The 19,778-nt window shown below is 37.5% G+C and overlaps 1 protein-coding gene across 1 annotated transcript in view; it reads right to left on the minus strand.

Moving 5' to 3' along the window:
• Positions 1-19,778, minus strand: part of HDAC9 (histone deacetylase 9) — a gene marked incomplete at its 3' end in the record, with an annotated part of 637,805 nt that overhangs the window by 29,263 nt on the left and 588,764 nt on the right. Inside the window, exon 24 of the mRNA XM_079785596.1 lies at positions 12,983-13,067. Coding sequence (XP_079641722.1) covers positions 12,983-13,067 — 85 coding nt within the window. The remainder of the gene's footprint in view (positions 1-12,982; positions 13,068-19,778) is intronic.

Raw genomic sequence — 19,778 nt, forward strand, 5'->3', positions numbered from 1 at the left:
GGACAGTGGTCATGGGAACAGAAATATGTGGATGGATGAATGAAATGTTTAAAGAGTAAAACAAACAAACAAACAAACAAACAAAAAAACACACAAACAAACCAGAATAGGATAATGGAGTCTATGTAGATAGCAATGGAAAGAACAACATGAAGGATAATTACTATGTTCCTGTCTAACAAAACTGGAAAGATGGGATGACCTCTACTTGAATCTAGAAACCTGGAAGAGATTTGGGGCAAAAATAACGACAATGGCTTTGGACATGTTGACTAGATGTGCCTTTGCGATATCAAGGCAAAGATGCTGAGCTAGAAGTTTAATAAACATTTGGAACTCAGGTTTTTGGAGTTATCATGTTAAGATGACTATAAAGCTATGTTCGGGTCAAAAACAACAATAAGTAAAATGATAAGAAACAGTTATTGAGTGCCTATAATAGTGAGTTTTGCATGTAATTTCATATAATTTCAAAACTATCTTGTGATATAGATTATTTCATTTTCTTTATGTTTCAGATGAGAAAACTAGAGAGTGTTGAACTAAATTATTCAGATTGCATACTTAGGAAAAGAATATATTGTGTGGAAAGGATTTAGTGGAGATTCTGCATTGAATGTTGCAGCTAGGAGAGGTTAGGAGGGGTTCTAACAGTCCATTTGTCAGATTGGCTAAACCATGGACTGAAAGGTGGCCCACAGTGAGTGATTTAGATATGGCAGACCTGCCTTAGTTTAATAAAGAAGAGAGTAAAATTTTTATTAAAATCAATGAGCAAAAGTTTGAGGAGAAACGGGATATTTGCATAATCTCAAGATACCTTCCCAAGTTATTTATTAATTCCAAAGGGAAACATTGTAATATAATACCAAGATCTCTTTAATCAGTTGGTCAATATTAACCTCCCAATAATAAGATATTCTGACATTATGTACCACAGATCTGATGCACTAAGGGGACTGCCTCACTGCTGTGGCAATCTTATAAAAGATATACCCATAAAGGAATACCAGAAAAACCCAAGCTGAGAAACAAGCTTCCAAATAACTGAGCAGTGTTTTCCAGAAGAGTCCAAGTCATAAAAGGCACGGAAAGACTGAGGAACCATCACAGATGGGAAAAGACTGGGATATGACAACTAAATGCAATGTGTCGGTTGTAGATTGAATTATGGAACAAAATAAGGGAATCAGTGAAACACTGGTGGAATCCAAAGTAAGTCTGCAGTTTAGTTAACAGGATTGTATTACTGTTAATTTCCATAATTGTGCTATGGTTATACAAGATGCCAGCATTAGGAGAAGCCGGGTGAAGGTTACACAAAACCCTGTATTCTCTTTGCAACTTTTCTCTAAAGCTAAAATAATTTCAAAATAAAAATTTAATAAAATAACTTTTTAGCCCTGGCAGGTATTCTCAATGGGTAGAGTGTCAGCTCCCACACTGAAGGGTTGTGGGTTCCATTCCCGGTCAAGGGCATGTACCTGGGTTGCAGGTTCGATCCCCAGCCCTGGTTAAGGCACATGCTGGAGTCAACAAATAGATGTCTCTCCCTCTCATCAACATTTTCTCTCTCTCTCCCCCTCCTTTCCACTCTCTCTTAAATAAACAAACAAACAAATAAATACATACATACATACATACATACATACATACATACATACTTTAATCTGGCAGCAGAAAAGATGCTGGTAACCATAGTGAGATCACAACCAGACTGTAGTGGTTCTGACAGGGATTTGGAGAGAATGGAGAGAATTAGATAGAAATATTTTTCAAGAATTTGATCCTAAACTGTTGAAGAACAATAGGATGATAAACTGGAGAAGGAGGGAAGTTGCTAGAGTTTGTTTTAAAATGGGAGAGATTAGGGGGTCTTTTAGTGTTGATGGGAATGAACAGCTCAAAGAAAGCAGTTTGGTAGCTATACTTTAAGGTGTGCTGCTGAGATTAAGGGAGGAGGTGAGCCTGATGGAGGTTTGAGGAGAGTGAAGTTTGAAAGAGTAGTTTGAGAGAGGCAGAGTGAATTGGCCCTAGAAACGCAGAAGGATTACAATGGGCCCATCTGAGTTTGGTGATCATAAATTTATAGGAGGTCAAACTACCATGATTCATGACAATCTTGAACATACCTATTTATGTAGGTCCACTGTTGGAGCAAGCTCTTTGTAGAATATATTCAGGGTTGAGATTTTATTGGGAAAGTAGAAGGAAAAAGTTTTGAAGGCACATTGAAAGGTGGAATGATAAACCAATTCAACTGTTAGTTGTTAAGCAGGACATAGTTAAAAGTAAAAAAAAAGGGGGGGGGATAATGAATTAGAAGAAATGATCAATAGGGTGTGTGTAGGAGGCAGATGATCAATGATTCTCTCTCATCACTGATGTTTCTATCTCTCTCCTTTTCCCTTCCTCTCTCTGAAATGAATAAAAATATATTTTCAACAAACGATCAAATAAATGAAATAACATAAAAAACCTTAGGTGTTAGGGTAATTATTCGATGGCATATGGGTCTGAGGTATCCCTCACTGGCAGAGATATGTCTAACAGTACTGTCTTAGGATTCCATTTTTCAGATTTGCTAAGACCGTAACAGAGGGCCATCTGCTCTCCAGGTTCCCAAGATTTCCTTTTTCATTCTTTATCCCTACGAGTACATATCTTAAAAACAAAACAAAACAAAACAAAACAAAACACCTCTTTATTATTATTTTCTTGGAGTTTCATGATAGAGTGAAAGTAAATGAGTATTTTCAATCTCTTATCATTACTTAAAAATAGTGCCCTTCCTCCACTTTACGCCCACAAAAAAGCTTATTATTTTCTTATTTCTCCTTTCTATTGACTTTTCCTAGTGGTGTGCGTGCGTGTGCGTGTGTGCGTGCGTGTGCGTGTGTGCGTGTGTGTTTGTGTTTGACCTGATTCATTTAATTAAATATGTATGTATTTATCTGAGCTCATATTTTGTTGAGCTTGATCTCTGTGGGTCTAAATTAGGGATACTTCCTCCAGAAAGGAATTGCATTTGCCTCCTCCAGAACCTAGGAGTAGACTGATTTATTCATCTTTAGAACCCATAAACTCACATCCCCAACTTAGATGCAGACCTTAGGCTTTCTGGTGCGCTTACAACTTTGATATCATCATTTGTCCCAGGCATACTCTGCTTTTTTAAAAAAAAAACAAAACATTTTTTTATTGATTTCAGAGAGCAAGACAGAGAGAGAGAGGGAGACAGAAACATCAATGATGAGAGAGAATCATTGATCTGCTTCCTGACCAGGAATTGAACTGTGACCTCCTGGTTCATAGGATGACACTCAACCATGCCGATTGGGCATTGTACTATGCTTTTTTATGTTAGCTACTGCTTACTTCCCCCTATTACAGCTTGTTTTCTTTTTTCCTCTCATTTTCTTATATTCTAGCAAGCCCACTAATGTATTAAAATAGTCTGTTTCAATGTATGCAGAAATCAATTACGTTTTAGAAATGGCCTATACTAGTGCCTATTCTGGGATACTTGGGAATATGAAGTCTGGTGGAACTATGTTCTTGAAAGTGAAACGAGGTGGGAGCCGGAAAGTCACATTCTTTAACAGAAAGGAAGCGAGCTCTGATGGCACAGCCTGAGCAGGGTTCAGACTTGGTTTCACTGCTTACTAGTTGAAAGACCTTCAGCAAAAGACCCAAATCTGTTAACTGCCAATGCATTCATGAACAGATGAGGAAACTAATTATGCATAAGTTGTCTGAGGATTACAAACTATATGCATAGCCTAGCAAATGATCCTCCCCTAAACTTGACCCTCTAACATGCCCTATCTCAGTGAACGGTATCACGTGTGTGTGTGTGTGTGTGTGTGTGTGTGTGTGTGTGTGTGAAGCTCATATGGGTGCTCAGTATGTAATCACAAAGCATTCGTGAAGAGTTTTCAGTCCTAGAAACACGCATAGTTTTATTTAGTCTCTGGTTCGATTAGCTTTGCCTTAGTAGAAACGTGAGTGAAAACAAGTTCGTAATTACAGATGCAATTGGAATAAAAAAAAAAAAAGAATCCAGGCAATTTAAGCCTCTAAGCACATTGCAGACTTCCCTTTTTATTCGGGTACATTCTAGTATTAGGGCTCCACCAAACAATAATCAGAGTTTCAACATTTCAGGAGTATGGTTAATTAGAAGTTCAACCCAACTTTTGAAAAGCCACGTGTACACGTCTGACCTGGCTCTGATACAAGAAGGGTTGGCGGGGTTAATAGTGGGAAAACGTCTAACACTGCTTTTCTTCAACGAAGGCCTGCCGGGCCCGCCGTCAGGGCCTCTGTCTAAAGCCAGAGAATCCATGACAAATAGCAGCTCACACCTGACAACAGTCAGGGCTTTAAACTCAACAGGGCAGGGATTTGAAATTCTGCCAATCCTTGCATTTTTGTGTGATTAGATGTATTTTGCAAGTTTATAAGGAGCTCCAAAGTGGATCCATAACTCCATGGCTCCTTGTAATTTGGCACTGCCCTTCTAAAACGGACTGTGGCTAACCCTCAATTAACCAGTACTTTCCAAACTCCAAATCTTCATTAAAATGGATGTTTTAAAAGAAACACACCACTTTTGGAAGAAATGGGGGAAAGTGTAACACAGTAATTGCAAAAGGAACACGTTTATTTGTAAGATATTATAACATAACTAGAGGCCCGGTGCACAGAATTTGTGCACTTTGGTGGGGGGTGTACCTCAGCTTGGCTTGCGCTCTCTCACAGTCTGGGAGCCCTCGGGGGATGTCTGACTGATGGTTTAGCCATCAGCCGGACATCCTTAGTGCTGCAGAGGAGGCGGGAGAGGCTCCTGCCACCGCCATTGTGCTTGCCAGCTGTTAGCCTGGCTTCTGGCTGAGTGGTGCTCCCCCTGTGGGAGTGCACTGACCACCAGGGGGCAGTTCCCGTGTTGTCTGCCCTCTGATGGTCAGTGTACATCATAGTGAGTGGTTGAGTGGCCTTAGCGTATCATTAGCATATTACACTTTGATTGGTTGAACGGACAACCGGACAACCAGACACTTAACATATTAGGCTTTTATTATATAGGATGGCTCAGACCACAGATTCTGCGAGCTAGGCTGCTTGATTTATGACTTTACCTTTGTCCACTTGTTAATTGTTTAACTTAGGGGGGAGTTAATGAGTATAGATGTGCCTCAGTTTACTTGGCTGAAAATGAGAAAAAAATAATATCTATCCCATAGAGTTGCTGAGAATATTAAATAAGTTCATTTTATATTAACAAGAGTGCTTACATTGAAAGCATTCAATAATTGTGATTTTATTATTTGCTAACAGCTTACAGGGTTTGCATCATGTAAATCATTTAATCCAATGTCCCTCCATAATTTCACTGCAGTGAACAACTGATGTTTAGCATGATGTCTCCTCCCCACCCCCAAACTTTTAAGCCTTTCAATCAAAAGAGTTTCTTTTTTTAAGTCTAACAATTCCCCCTTCACTTTTCTTCCTCCACTGTTCCTTCTCCCAGCAGGTGACACCACCGTCTACTCAGTTGTCCAAGCACTAGAAATCATTAATGATTTCCATGCCAATTAATTACCATACCTTGCCATTTCTACTCTGAATTAAACTGCTCACATCTGACAATAAGCCCTGCTGAATCCCCCGTCCTTACTGCAGGCATAGAGATCGTTAGAAATGCAAGTTTCATCATGTTCTTCCCTGCTTGACATGGAACCTCAAATCCTTATGAGCTAAAAGCCCTTTTCCTACATTATGGGTGTATCTGTTCTTCTTCCATGGACCGCTACAGAAAGGAGAGGGGAATGGAAAAGGGAGTACAAAAGGATAGAAAACAAAAATGAAATAGGAAGGGACAAAAAGGGAGAGGAAACATTGAGTGTGGATTAGCATTTGGGTGTGGAGTCAAGAAGCTAGTAAAGTTTATGAGATGATTTATGCAGCACATGTTGCAATCTGGGGAAACAGCCCTTTGAACTGTGTGCATAGCCCCATGAGGTCAAAATATTGGACAATTTCCCCACAACAAGAGATGTATACAAATTCCTTTCAGCTTAGAAACAATCTGGATGCTCTCCTGGATTGTCTGATGTAAATGCTCCTTCTCCCTGGGAAGGGGGTAGGTAGACAGCATTATAGTAATGGGAGGAGATGGCTAAGAATGGCATTTCACATAACAAGACAGTTGTCATCTTTAGAGCAAGTCTTATCTTACTTTCATTGCTCCCCCCTCCCCGCCCTTAATTGCCATTTAGATATCTTCATCACCAAGAGAACTGGATAGCACATACCCTGATTAGCCCCTCTAAAATGTCATCAGTAGTGCTTGTATGTTATTTTACTGGCTAGTTACCTCTCACTGGAAATAGAATAGAAATGAAATCAATAATATTTACATTTATTTGATCTTTCCTAGCAATCAGTTGTTACTTCTTAGGATAGTTTCCAGAACAGCAGTTATTATAACATTACAATAATGAGAGGCGGAGGACGAGGAAGAAAATGAGAAAAGGAAGGAAGTGGGGGAGAAGTAAGAGGAGAAAGAGAAAAAGAATTTCGACAAGAAGAAGGAGGAGGAAGTCATTCCCTCAATAACATGTATATAAAACATAAACTCCGCACAGTTCTGTAAAGGAGTAGGTATCATAATTACTTCCTATGTCCCAGAGAAAATATGATCTTATTTTTATTTCTTTAGAATGCATGAAAGGGTACGCTCTGCACACTGTAGGTGCCTGAATCATGTGAATAACTCACTACCTTTTAGTCAATTACATAGTCACATGGTATATTCTCCTGCGATGAAAAAATCATATCCCTTTTCCTACTGGTTTCGGAAATTGGATAAATTCAGAGGACATAAATTCACCTCTCATTGCCCTAAATAATACTGTATGTATGTGTTTAAAGAAACGAAAAGCAATTAGCATAATGATAAATTTCACATACAGGTGACATCAAGGTTGTTCCTCATTTTATGCAGAACAAGTCTGACATGAGCGTACAATGACATTGTAAATACTACCCCTTTCCCATTCTGGCCTGGGTCACTATTTTGTTATGGTTAGCATAAACAGGAATTCTAAGAAGACTCAATCCACTAAACAAGGAAAGAATCCCTAGAGTGGGAAAAAGATAAAAGTGGAATGAAGGGGGGGCATATTCCTACTGTTATTTCATAATTCTGTTTCTTATTTTCCATTTTTGTTGCCACAATAGCACCAACTTAGAAAAGCAGTATGGTAATGTGCCACGTCATTCCTCTTGTAAGTCCTCAGAAAAGGTAAGTGGCTTGCTCATTGTCATAGGGTTGATGAGTGGAGGAGAGGATTACACTAGAATGCATATAATTTTAAAATCCTCTACACTTGTGCTTTTCAACTTATCAGCTGCAAACCACTGGAGGGTTGCAGTAAAACCTTAGAAGAATCCTCATATCATATGCACATATATTTTCTTGATCCACAAATCAAAGGATACTGTGATTATCCCTATTCTCACACGGAAGTCTACAGAAATTGGTGGACACTTAAAAGGAGTACTCTTCTTACTAAAAATTTAAATAGATAAAGAGAAACCATGGCTCTGTCTTTGTGGTTTTCGTATTCTGGGGTTTCACAGATCAATATCAGTATCATTCCTTATATGTTTATAGGACTTAAAATTATAGTATTGCAAGCTAAGTTAGTTTAGTTTTATAGAAAACTTACTTCATGATTCTTCCCCTCCAAAATTTGTGAACATGCTATCCATGGGCCAACACTGGTGTGAAAAATGGAATTTGGGAACCCTGCTTCTCACCATGTCATGTCAAATAAGGAAGAGTTGAATGGATTGTATATTGTTAGGATGGCTTTCAGGAACGGAAACATATACATCAGAGTCCATTATCCTACTCTAGGTTGACTCCTCCATGGCACCACTGTTAGTGGTGACAGCCAGCTAACCAACTACTAGATTCAGCTTGGAGAATTGCTCCCTCCACGCTTAGCCATGGAAATAGTACCTCACAAATAATTCATGTTCTTCCTAACTTAGAAACGTTGTGAAGAAAATAGAAGAAATGGGCTTTCATGAATTTTGCCTGCTCTTTTAAATCTCCCATTCTGCATGGGCTAGCCCAGGAGTATAATTACCTTAGGTTAGTTAAAATATTAGTCTGGTCTTTAGGAAAAAATGTGGCAAATATTGACAGACTGACTGATTCATTAATTCATTTTGCAGAGCACCTACTATGTGCCAGGCACCGTACAAACTGACTGATTCATTAATTCATTTTGCAGAGCACCTACTATGTGCCAGGCACCGTACAAAGGATATGGCAATTAAAAAGAATTCAAAGAGTCTTGAAACTAGTACAAAATAATAGTGAGAGTGAACTGTTTTTAAAAAATTTTTTTAAAGATTAAAAACAACAAACAAAGAATCTCTGCCATGGAAACACAGGAACTGTTGTACCTAATCTAGAATAGAGATGAGGGGGGATTGAGAGAGGGCTTCCCAAAAGGGATAAAATCTGAGTTAAATCTTGAAATAGGAATAAGGCGGAAGACTTTGCCATCTCAACTATGGTTGGTCTTTGCATACACCTATCATCTTGAGATGGAACCAGACACTGACCTATCAGATGGGGTCTTTGCCTGTCAGGAGAAATGTCTGCCTTGTTGTTTGTGCTTTGTAAGACCTTTTCTTCTCAGCAAACTGAGTAACATAAACAAGGACAGGACAACAGTGATAATCCTGCTGTAAAATACTCACATACATGTGGCCAGGCAAAGGGCCAATGCTAATCACGGCCTCCAGCACCTGCATACCCTCAGCTGGGGGGCTCAGTTCTCAAAGAGAAGTCCGCATACAGCCTGTCAGCACCTTGCTGTCTGCCTTGGGACAAGGCTATCTAGGAACTTGCCTGAATGTTTCCCACATGCTACAAGGCTGGCTTCTTAACATCTACATAGTTTCCTGATACTGTAGTCCCAAATTGTAGCACAAAAGAATCCTTCAGAACCTAGGCTAGGAGGCAGGCTGAAATTCAAACACCTCCTAAAGTTAAAAGGAGGCACCTGTGTGACGCTCGAGACATATGTGAAGAGGAGGGTCTCCTTGTTCAACAAAGGCTAGCTTGAAGGCTCACTCAATAAACCGGCAACCTGGACAGTCCAGTCCCCAAAGGTCCTGTACTCAGAAGGGCCCTATGCGTGGTTCAATGCTCTGCTGTTACCTTCATGAAATTATTAATATTTTTATAACAAAGAAGCATTAACACATTTTCATTTTGCATTGGGAACCACAAATTATATAGCTAGTCCTGACTACCTTTCCCACCAAAGGGGAACGTGGGAGGCTGATCAAGCTCCCAGAGTCCTATTGGAATATTTGAAATGAAAGAGTGGGTTATAAAATAGAGAAAAATAGAAGTGCAACTTTAGATTTTGTAAAGAAATCCAGCATTGTTTACTCACCCAGGAGCCCACAGTTTTAATTTCCCAAGCCATTATAACATTTCCAACTCTGAAATAACCCATTGTATTTTATTTCTCTGTGGACTTCACACAGCCCTGTTCCTTTTCTTTACTCTGGAAGAGCAGCCCAAAGAAACACAATTCCATAGACCCACATAAAAATGTATCCCACCATGGTCAAAGCCACAGCACAAAAGCACTTTCTCTGTACTGGCTTTCACCCCGTGTCCTAAATGGCAAGAGGGGCTGGTATATTGTGCTTGTCTTTCATGTTAAACCGCAACCTACCATTCAGTTCCTTCTCCGTGTGGTGATGCCACTATCAATCTTTTATGAAAATATTTTTTGCATCACGAGCACCTTGATTTTCATCAGAATTGGCTACATGATTTACGGGGCCCCAGTGCAAAATGAAAATGTGTGCCCCTATTCAAAACTTAGTAAGACATTCAAGGCAGCAACAATGATAGCATTAGCCCATGCATAGAACCCTTGTCCGTGTGGGGCTTATGTGATTGCACAGGCTGACCATCGGTGAAACCAGCCCTGATTCCCACTGGCCAGAATTGGGTCATATACCCAATCTTAACCAATTACTGTTTCAATTTTTGTTTATTCTGACTGGTCACTGTTAATCAATGATTAGTTTAGCCTTACACTAAGGACAGCTCCCCTGGAGCTGGGCATAAGTTCATCTTCCTCTGATTTGCATGGTACCTGGAGGCTTCTTTTGGGTAAAAGTGAGGAAGATAAGGTTGTTAAGTAGCCAACAACTGTACCCATTTATACCATATATCCATGACTCAGAAGGAAGAGTTCTTCAAAAGCTCCCGTTGAAACAAGTTTTATTTCCTGAGAGCCTTGAAGACTTACTCAAATCCTTCCTACTAAAACCAGCCTACACTCAATTTCCAGGCTCCCATGCACTTCAAACCTCCTCCCTGCTGCCAACCCATCCTGTAGGTACACACAGGGGTGAGAAGATATGATTCCTGCCCTTCCAATGATCACCATCGAATTAAGGAACCACAACTAACAGACTGCAAAATATCCAAAATCTCAGATAATAGAAAAATTTATAATTTAAAAAAAACACTAATTGAAATCCACCATTAGGGCTGAGAGTTTATGGAAGTATAAATTAACAAGCACTGGGTTGAATCCTCAATAGGAGTTTTGGAGGAAACGGGTTTTTAAACGGGGGAAGTGGTCAGAGTTGGGTGGTATGACCTTTTGGAGCAGGAGACAGAGTCAGACTCTACAGTGGCAGAATTCTCATACAGCAACTTTTCATAGTAGATTGAATTCGTTTCAAGAGTCGAACAGGTTTATTTGGCTAGTGCAGGCTGCACATGACACTTGAAAATGTCAGTGGTGAAAGGGAAAAATTCACTCAGCAGAAAGTCATTACTAGGAAATTATATCCAACACAAAAGGCAACAGTACAGTTTCTAAAGAGGTAGATGATTCATTATGATTTTTCACACCTATCGAAAATAGAGTCCTTGGCTTCTGTTATTCCTTTCAAAACATTCACTCTTTCTTCTTCTGAACAAAATTCTGTTCAGTCTTTAAGATCAAGCTCAGGCTCAATCACTGCCAAGAAGTCTTCCTTGAACCTTCCTTGAACCCCCCTCACTCTGTAGTGCCTCTCTTCCCAGCTGATAGGGGCTAGGAAAGGGACTGCTTCTCCTCTGTGATCTCAATGCACCCAGTGATCCCGCAGGAGAAGGATCTATGGCTGTGTCCCTCACTCACTGGGCTGGGAACTCCCTGGTGCCAGAAACTTTGTCTTTTTCCTTTTCATAACCCCTCTGGCCTTGATAACTGATCAATTTATCATGTATCAGCCTGTAATAAGTACTCAAGAATGCTTATTGAAAGTGATATGATTAGACTATACAGAGGAACAATAACTTTTAATAATCTGTGAGTATAACAGCAAAAGAATGCTCAGAATAAATGAGAATAAAATGCATAAAAACTAGATGTTGCCCGGCTAGTGTGGCTCAGTGGTTGAGCGTTGACCTATGAACCAGGAGGTCACGGTTTGATTCCCAGTCAGGGCACATGACCAGGTCAGGGGCTCGATTCCCAGTAGGGGGCCTGCAAGAGGCGGCTAATAAATATTCTCTCTCATTATTGATGTTCTATCTCTCTCTCCTTCTCCCTTCCTCTCTGAAATCAATAAAACTATATTTAAAAAAAACCACAAACAACACAAAAGCTAGATGTTTTTGTACTATTTGATTGATGACCTAAAGGAGACATTAGATTGGGTGTGGATGAGTGTGAGAAGACTATCACTTCATGATTCCTTTCCGTGATATCTGGACTAACATATAATAGAGCCTCTAACTCTACCCTCAGTGGTAATGACACAAGTCAGTATAATTTGTATTCAAGCTTATGAAACCTTTCCCAGCCTTTCCTTCTTCATCTGTGTCAGTTCCTTTATCTGAGCCTTATCTCAGAGGCTTTGTGTCCTAGCATTTGAATGTTTATTAGTCTGTACTCTGAAAATCTTTGAAATTCAGAGTTTATTCCAGTTATGATATAAAGTAAATAAATATTTACTGAGTACTTCTGGTCCTCAATCCAGGCATGAGTGAAATTAAGCAAGGTGGGAAATTATTTTCAGTTTCTGTATGGCATGATTTGTAAATAGTCACAGAATCAGATGTATGGATACTATAGAATCCCAATCACACTCACATCTCCAAATTACTACTGAGCAAGCAAAGGCAAGGACTCGGAGAGTTGGCTGGAATGTGGCTTTTCCATGGTGGTTAATAAATGCTTCTACAGGACAGTAGCCAAGCTGAGGGTTTTCCTGATCCTCCTTCACATTTAATTTTGCCCTTTGGTTTTCCTCTTCATACTAACTTTTGTGTTGATTTGTGCTTGATTTCAATGGGTGTGTATGTGCGCATGTACACACTCATGCCTGTTATCATCTAAAAAGTGTAACTCTTAAAAAGTAACAGCAGTAAAGGGAACTGGTAGTAATAAAATCTCTTACTTTCCCTGCCTTGTTTAGCTGGATTTTCTAATAGTGAGGCTTTCTCATTAACTTCTCCCCTCTTGCCAAACCTAAAACCAGTAAATGATTGCTGAATTCCAACATTATTAGGAAAGAACTTACCTTAGTTAAGACTGGGCAATATGACTACAGTTTTTATACTATTTTGAATGTGCTGGTGAATGCTTAGTGCTAATAATAGAAAAATCCAAGTACTTTGAAATATGAGAAAAAGAAAGATTCTAAATCTAGAGTCTCTGAGTTACGTATCACTGTAAGATAAGATTGCCATATAAAGAGCAATGCGGTAACACACTTAGGTATGCATGCATAACATGTGCAAATTATAATAACTCTAAATATGTTTCTCCTATGTGAGAAACTCAATGTGCTGTTCATATGCTCAACTTCGCAATATATGTTTAATGGGTTATATCCGATTACACATTAAAAAAAAACTTTTAAGACATACTTTGAATTTCAATGATCTTCTGTAAAGAGGTAACAGCATTCATATTCGGAGTTTGGTGGAGAGTGTCTTCGGCAAGCGGGTCCAGCTGCAAGAACAGTAGGCGATAATATGAGCAGGATATTATGACTACAGTAGGTCTGACAGAAGCAAAGCGATTGAAACAACTTAAAAAAAAACTTGCTCCAAGAACTAGTTAACATTTTGCTGATTTCACTTCTGAGAGTGTAGCCAGTTTTATTTTCTGCTTTGCAGCCATGTAATTGAATTCCAAACCGCTTTTCTATTAGCTACCAGACTAAGCTATGAAGTCCCTGAAGCAGGTGCATGTCTGTGTATTATTCATTAAAATTCTGAGTTATTTGTGTAATTTTTGTAGGTTCCTCACAAGCCAAATTCCAACATGTCTATCTATGCAGCTGGGCCCGGCAAAGGAGACCTCAAGGAAGTCGCAGTAGGCAGGAAGTGGGCAGTCTATTATCCATAGTTTTGCAGTGTTTTTTAATATCTAATCACCTTATACTTTTTTGAACACTTCACAGTAGAAAACCATGAGACACAGCTGCTCTTATTCAATTGCTCGTGAACAAGTGGTAAATGTTCAACTAAAACCAAAGGTCAAATAACTGTACACTTAAACGCCCACCATATTCATAACTGTGCAGATGTCTATGTGGACAAATTCCTGTCTTGCAAATCTATCACAATCTTCTGGAATTACACTGATTTTTCATGGAGAAGCTCAAAAAACATTGCTTTGCAAGAAACGAAGAGGAGCTTTGAATAATTTATGGAGTGTTTTGGCAGAACGGATTCTGATGATGCACCCCTGGGAATACCTTGGTGATACAGCTCGGTGTGTAGCGGCAGAAACTGCATAGCCAGGGCGCTTGCAACCAGGACATCCATGTAGCTACCGTGACTCAGAAAGCCAGGAAAGTCATAGGGACAAGGGGGTTAACAGAAAAGGAGTTTCCTTAGAAAATCTGAAGTTAGTAGTCTCAAATACCAAGGAAGGGTCAAACAATCAAACGGCACGAACGGGAACCATTGTCACTAGACGCTGTGCGGAAGCATGAACTCATCTATGGCTCTTGCTACGTAGGAGAAAGGAAAAGCCTCGGGACTCCAAGTTTCCTCGGCATCTGTGAGCGGATCCTCCCCCCAGGGTCTTTCTGAATTGATTATTCTATACTTCAATCACGGAATCTCAGACAATAGCACCTTTCTTCCAGATGCCACAGGACAGCAGACTAGCTCAGGGATATTTATACATGGGTAAATTCACTAAATAGAACTTTCCAGAGTGTTTTTCTTAGCTGACAAAGAAAAACCTTTACAACATCAAAAGGTTTATTTGCAATACAGTTTGGCAAGAGGAAAAGAAAACAAGACAGTGTTCAGTGAAAGGTTCTGCAATCTTAAACCCTTAAAACGTGTTAACATCATTTCGTAAAAATCTGGATTTTCAGATTGTGTCTTCAAGAATATGTTATCCTACGTACAACCTCTTAATTCAGAAAAAACTACTCGGAAAACTCTTAAGAATCAGACAGGGTTGAACTACCTTCCTCATAAATCACCTTTCCTTTCACGTCTGTCTCAGATCTTTGCGACTATTTTTAATAGAAATTAGGTAGGTTTCCTTAATGAATTGTTTTGAAACATCACTCTATGTTCAAATGTTGAAGAACTAAATCACAAGGTGCTATCAGCATACGTAGTTCTCCAAAACCTTTCCTGTGATTTTGGGGTAAAAAGGCTGACAGATTGAAAGATGCTGGCTGCTAGAAAGAAAGCCACAGACAGATCATTAATGTACAAACCTCACTTCTGGGACTCCCCTGCATTAAAATCTATTTATAAGGTTTGGGGCATGTAGAAAGTAAACGTGATTCAGGGAGTTGAGAGTAAAGACACAAACAACCCTAAACCCCCAATTCAGAATCGTCAGATTCGATAAAGTTGTGTCTACTTATAAAAGCAACCTAGAGAATTAAGGCAATTAAATTGATAATTTAAGCCTCCCAAACTATTGCCCAGTGTGTTTTCAGTGAATGACATTTAGGGGATTTAACCTTCAGTAAATTGCCCCAATTTGTTTCATTTTGAAGGTATATATACACAGAGCTGAATTCAGAAAATACTCAATGTAGGTTCTTGATTTTTTTCTTGGGTCGTTCTGTGGAGAAGGCAATGCGTAGTACTCTCAGTTGGCAAGAAGGCAAGCAGAATTTAGAGTCTGTTTTCTTAAATTAAAACCTTGCATAGAAGGACCACAAAATCGAGTTGTCTTTTCTAGAGTTTGTTGATTTAATCATTCATAATTATAAGCACTAAAAACATTTGATTGAGGCATGTATTTAATAAAATCATCTATTTAATAAATATTTATGCATATTGGCCATTATTAGTAATCTAATAACTAACTGTAATGAAATGATATTAAATAAATAATATTTTTTTATAAATTTGGAGCAAAAATAAGAATATCCAGTAAAGCTGGGTGTGTATTTAGTTTGGCCAGTAAGATAAAGCAAAAAATTTGGCTACTAAGCCTAAATCAATGTCAGTAAGAGTTTGTTGAGCAATTTCATCATGTAATAATAATTATCATGGAGTTATAAGAAACATTAAATAATTTTAACATAACCCTCTTGTCACATAAAGTGCTTATTCAGCTTTATTGTATCTAAAGCTTAATTACAACGATTAGTTACAGCGATTCTTTATACAAAATTTCAGGCTGTGCCAGGGAAGTTTCTTTTTCTACATCTTTTACAAAAATTTGCAATAATGTATTCATAAAATTCGGATGTTTGTTAAGTTGTACATACCATGTAATTTCTACATATTACAGCTGTTTTAAAATACCATAACATTTGGCCATCATCATGTTTTGAATAAGTAATTTTCAGATTCTTTATATCATCAAAGTCATTTTAGCCTTGGCCAGGTTGCTCAGTTGGTTGGAGCATCGTCCCATATACCAAAAGTTTGTGGGTTGGATTCATGGTCAGGGCACATACCTCAGTTGCAGGTTTGATCCCCTGTTGGGGCAGGTACAGAAGGCAACCTATTGATGTTTCTCTCTTACATTGAAGTTTCTCTCTCTCTCTCTCTCTCTCTCTCTCTCTCTCGCTCTCTCTCTCTCTCTCTCTCTCTCTCTCCTCCCTCCCTTTCTCTCTCTCTCAAATCAGTAAAAAAAAATATCCTCAATGAGGATTTTAAAAAAGTAATTTTAATTGCATTTAGGGAAATAAGTAGTGAATGTCCTTAAAGAAGTTCTTGAATAAGAGTTTTAAAATTCAATCTGTACTTCTGAGACATGAAAATCAACTCTAATTCATGACTCAGAACAAAACAAAAAGATGCTAAACAGAGATCTTGTAAATATAACAGGTACATGAGAATAGATATACTAGTATACATCAACCAAACAAAAGATCTACTAATTACCCATGTTAGCTTTTATAATGTGTTTCCCAAGTAGACCAAGTATATTCACACTTCTATACACTTATTTATATTCCATTCCCTCTGGTTTATATTTTTTCCATCCTTCTCTGAATTGGTGATACCTTACTGCATCATTGCCTGCTCCATGAAACCTTTCTTTAAAGTCTTTGATGGGGCAAACTGCTTTCACCCATGTCTCAAATATTCTTGTTTACTCTACTAAACACATAATATTATAGTCAGCCATGTCTGCCATTCTCTACTTCTTTGTGAGCCATTTAAAGGCAAATATAGAGCCTGGTATACAATAGGCATTTTTAAAAAATGTAGAATGAATGAAGAATTAACTGAAAGAAAACATGGAAGAGGAAGCCTTTATTCTGCACTCTGTAGCTTACAGACCTAAATGAAATAGATTCTTCCTCCTGGTTGCCTGCTTTAATCAAGGCATGGTTTTAGGGTGAAAAACTAGGAAGAACAACAGTGATAATTCATTTTTAAATCAATATCATTGATTTTTAATTAATGATTATTTTAGTTTTAACTGATTTTAAATTGGCCCTCAACTGCATTAAACTTATTAATTCTAATGTATATACAAATAATTTTGCATATATTTTCTACATACATGATTATATAATCTATAAATAATAAGAGGTTTATTTAATTCTTTCCAATCTTTATGTTTTTAATTTATTTTTCTTACCCTATTCCACTGTTAGGACCACCAGTGTAGTGGTGAAAAGAAGCAGTAAGAGTGAGCATTTTTGTATTGTTTTTTATTTCAAAGAAAAATCCCCATATTTCACCTTTAAATCTGATGCACACTATAGATTTGTAGATAAGCTTTATCAAGTTAATAAAACTTCCTATTATTCCTACTTTTCCAAAAATAGTTCATCATGCTATCAACTGATGTTTAAACATCTGTTGAAATGATTATATTTCTTTTTTATTTTCTTAATGTGGTGAATTACAATGACTTAATTCACAATGTTAATATGTTACATACTGGTCTAAACCCAATTTTTTTATGGGCTTTTAAGATATTGATGAACTACTAATACTATTTTGTTTAGGGCTTTCACTACTATGCTTATGATAAAGATTTTCCTGTAATACTCCTTTCTTACATTTTTTTTGTTTGTTTTGGATATCAGTATTATGCTGGTCTCCCTCCTCCCCCCCAAAAAATGTCAATCACATCATTGTACATAATGGCCCCAAACTGGAAAAATTCCCCATAACTGTAAAAAGTAGAATAGATATAAATTGTGACATTTTCCTAGAAATTCTTTTTATGAAATGGAATGCTATATTAATAATGAAAATGAATGAACTATATAGCTAGCTACAACCACATGAACGGATCTCACAAACATAATGTTGAGCCAAAGAAGTCAGATGAAAAGGGATATATATTTTGTGATTTATTGTATATAAAGTTCTAGAACAGGTAAGTTAAAATCTTTACTTAGAAATCAGAAAATTGATTACTTTCAGAAATGAGAAATGGAGTACTGATAAGGAAAGGGAATATGAGGTCTATTGAGGTGAAGATATTATTCTATTTCTCGACCGAATTGATGGTTGTATATGAGCTCTGTTTATGATATTTCATTGGAGTGTACATTTATGTCTTATACATTTTTCCATATGAAAATTACATTTTTTAACTAAAAATAATTTTAAGAGAGACAATATTTTCTGACATAGGGAATAGGGAAACTAAGTCTGGTTCTTGGGTCCATGTTATTTCCACTATTTTATGGTACCTCTAAGAACAAAGTGAGATTACAAGTTTTGTAGCAAGAACCACAATAGTATATTCTTATATACAGGGAACAAATTCACCTACAAAGGGAATTGAAAGTCCCCCTACAACATGCAAAGCAACTCAGAAAAAAATTCAGAAAATTTTAGTTGTCAGGATCAAAGATATTGTGGAACTTTGGAAGAATATGATGACCAAGACCAAGAGGATAAGGGAAACAGATTGCAATATAGACCTGACCCTCCATGTTAATGAACTATTATAAATTCCCTAGTGAGGAGGGTTTGGTGGTTAAAACTCAACTTCCATTTAAATAATTGTCTTAGAGAGGTCTGCAATTAATTGTATATGTTTAATTTGATTGCTTAAGTAGATCTGGTTATAATTTTATCCATATTGTGATTCATGAGTCATTCTAAAAATAACCCCCTTTTGCTCATTTGAAGTCACTAAAATCCTTGAACAAACAGATTGGGGGGTAAGAGTAAATCAGGGTGAATTGTATTGGTAATAAAGTTACAATACTGACAGACTACTGAGATTATTCATATTGAGTCTGTCTGCAGCCTACGTACATGTGAATGATGAAGGGTTACATCACATTGCAGTGAAGAAACATATCTAGCCAAGAGGAGTGACATAAATCTAACAAGTCTTATGAGAGTACCAAGAAGACCAAGAAGCAAAGTGTAGAGTGATGGCCATTCAGCTCATATTGGATACTGAATGAATTCCTTGAATAAAATAAGTGAGGCAAGTGGGCTAGACTCTGAGATTACTACTACGGTTATTTTTTCTATTAGTTGAGTTTTATCCAAAACTACCACACCTTGGAGAATTGTAGGGTACACAATATATCGGCCATTAAATGACGAAGGAAGACTGTGAGGAAGTGACTCCATTCCAAATAGTATCCCATAGTTTCCATGGCACTTAACTATGGAAAGTTTGGAAGAAATGGGATACTTAAATACCAATGGCAATAATTAGCTAAATAATGAAAATTGAATTTAAAGGTAAAAAAGAAGTAGGCATAATGGTCTATTGGAAAGAAAATAATAAATACAATTAGTTGGGTAATTCAGACTATCAATATTTTTGTTTAAGCACTGAGGTAAGATTGTAGGTATGCAATATAATGAGAAAGCATTTCAACCCACATAGCTGAGTTAGGGAAATACTATCTATATAGAAAGGTGTATGTTAAATAGAAGTTTCAATAACATTGAAAGGAAATTTGCTCAGTGCTATATGTATAGTTTCCTAACATAATGTCCATAGTTTCGACATCAATTGTTATAAGGAAGGCTAGTTCATTTCATATGCCAAAATCTTGCTTCCTTGTCCCTATTTTTACAAATAAGTTTAAATTTGATACCCAAACTTGCTTAAGTCCTCGTGTTTCATTTTCTTTGATCCTTGGTTTTCTTGTCCTCATTTGCTTTTTTAATTTTGTTTTTTAATCTACTAATTTGCATGTTTTAAAACTGTTTTTCCTTAATTTTTTGTTTAGTAAAAAGATTTGTACTATATACTCTTTTCCAAATGTTGATTTTTGTGCTAAGA

This window comes from Cnephaeus nilssonii (genome assembly GCF_951640355.1).
Source record: "Cnephaeus nilssonii genome assembly, chromosome: 12".
Lineage (NCBI taxonomy): Eukaryota > Metazoa > Chordata > Mammalia > Chiroptera > Vespertilionidae > Cnephaeus > Cnephaeus nilssonii.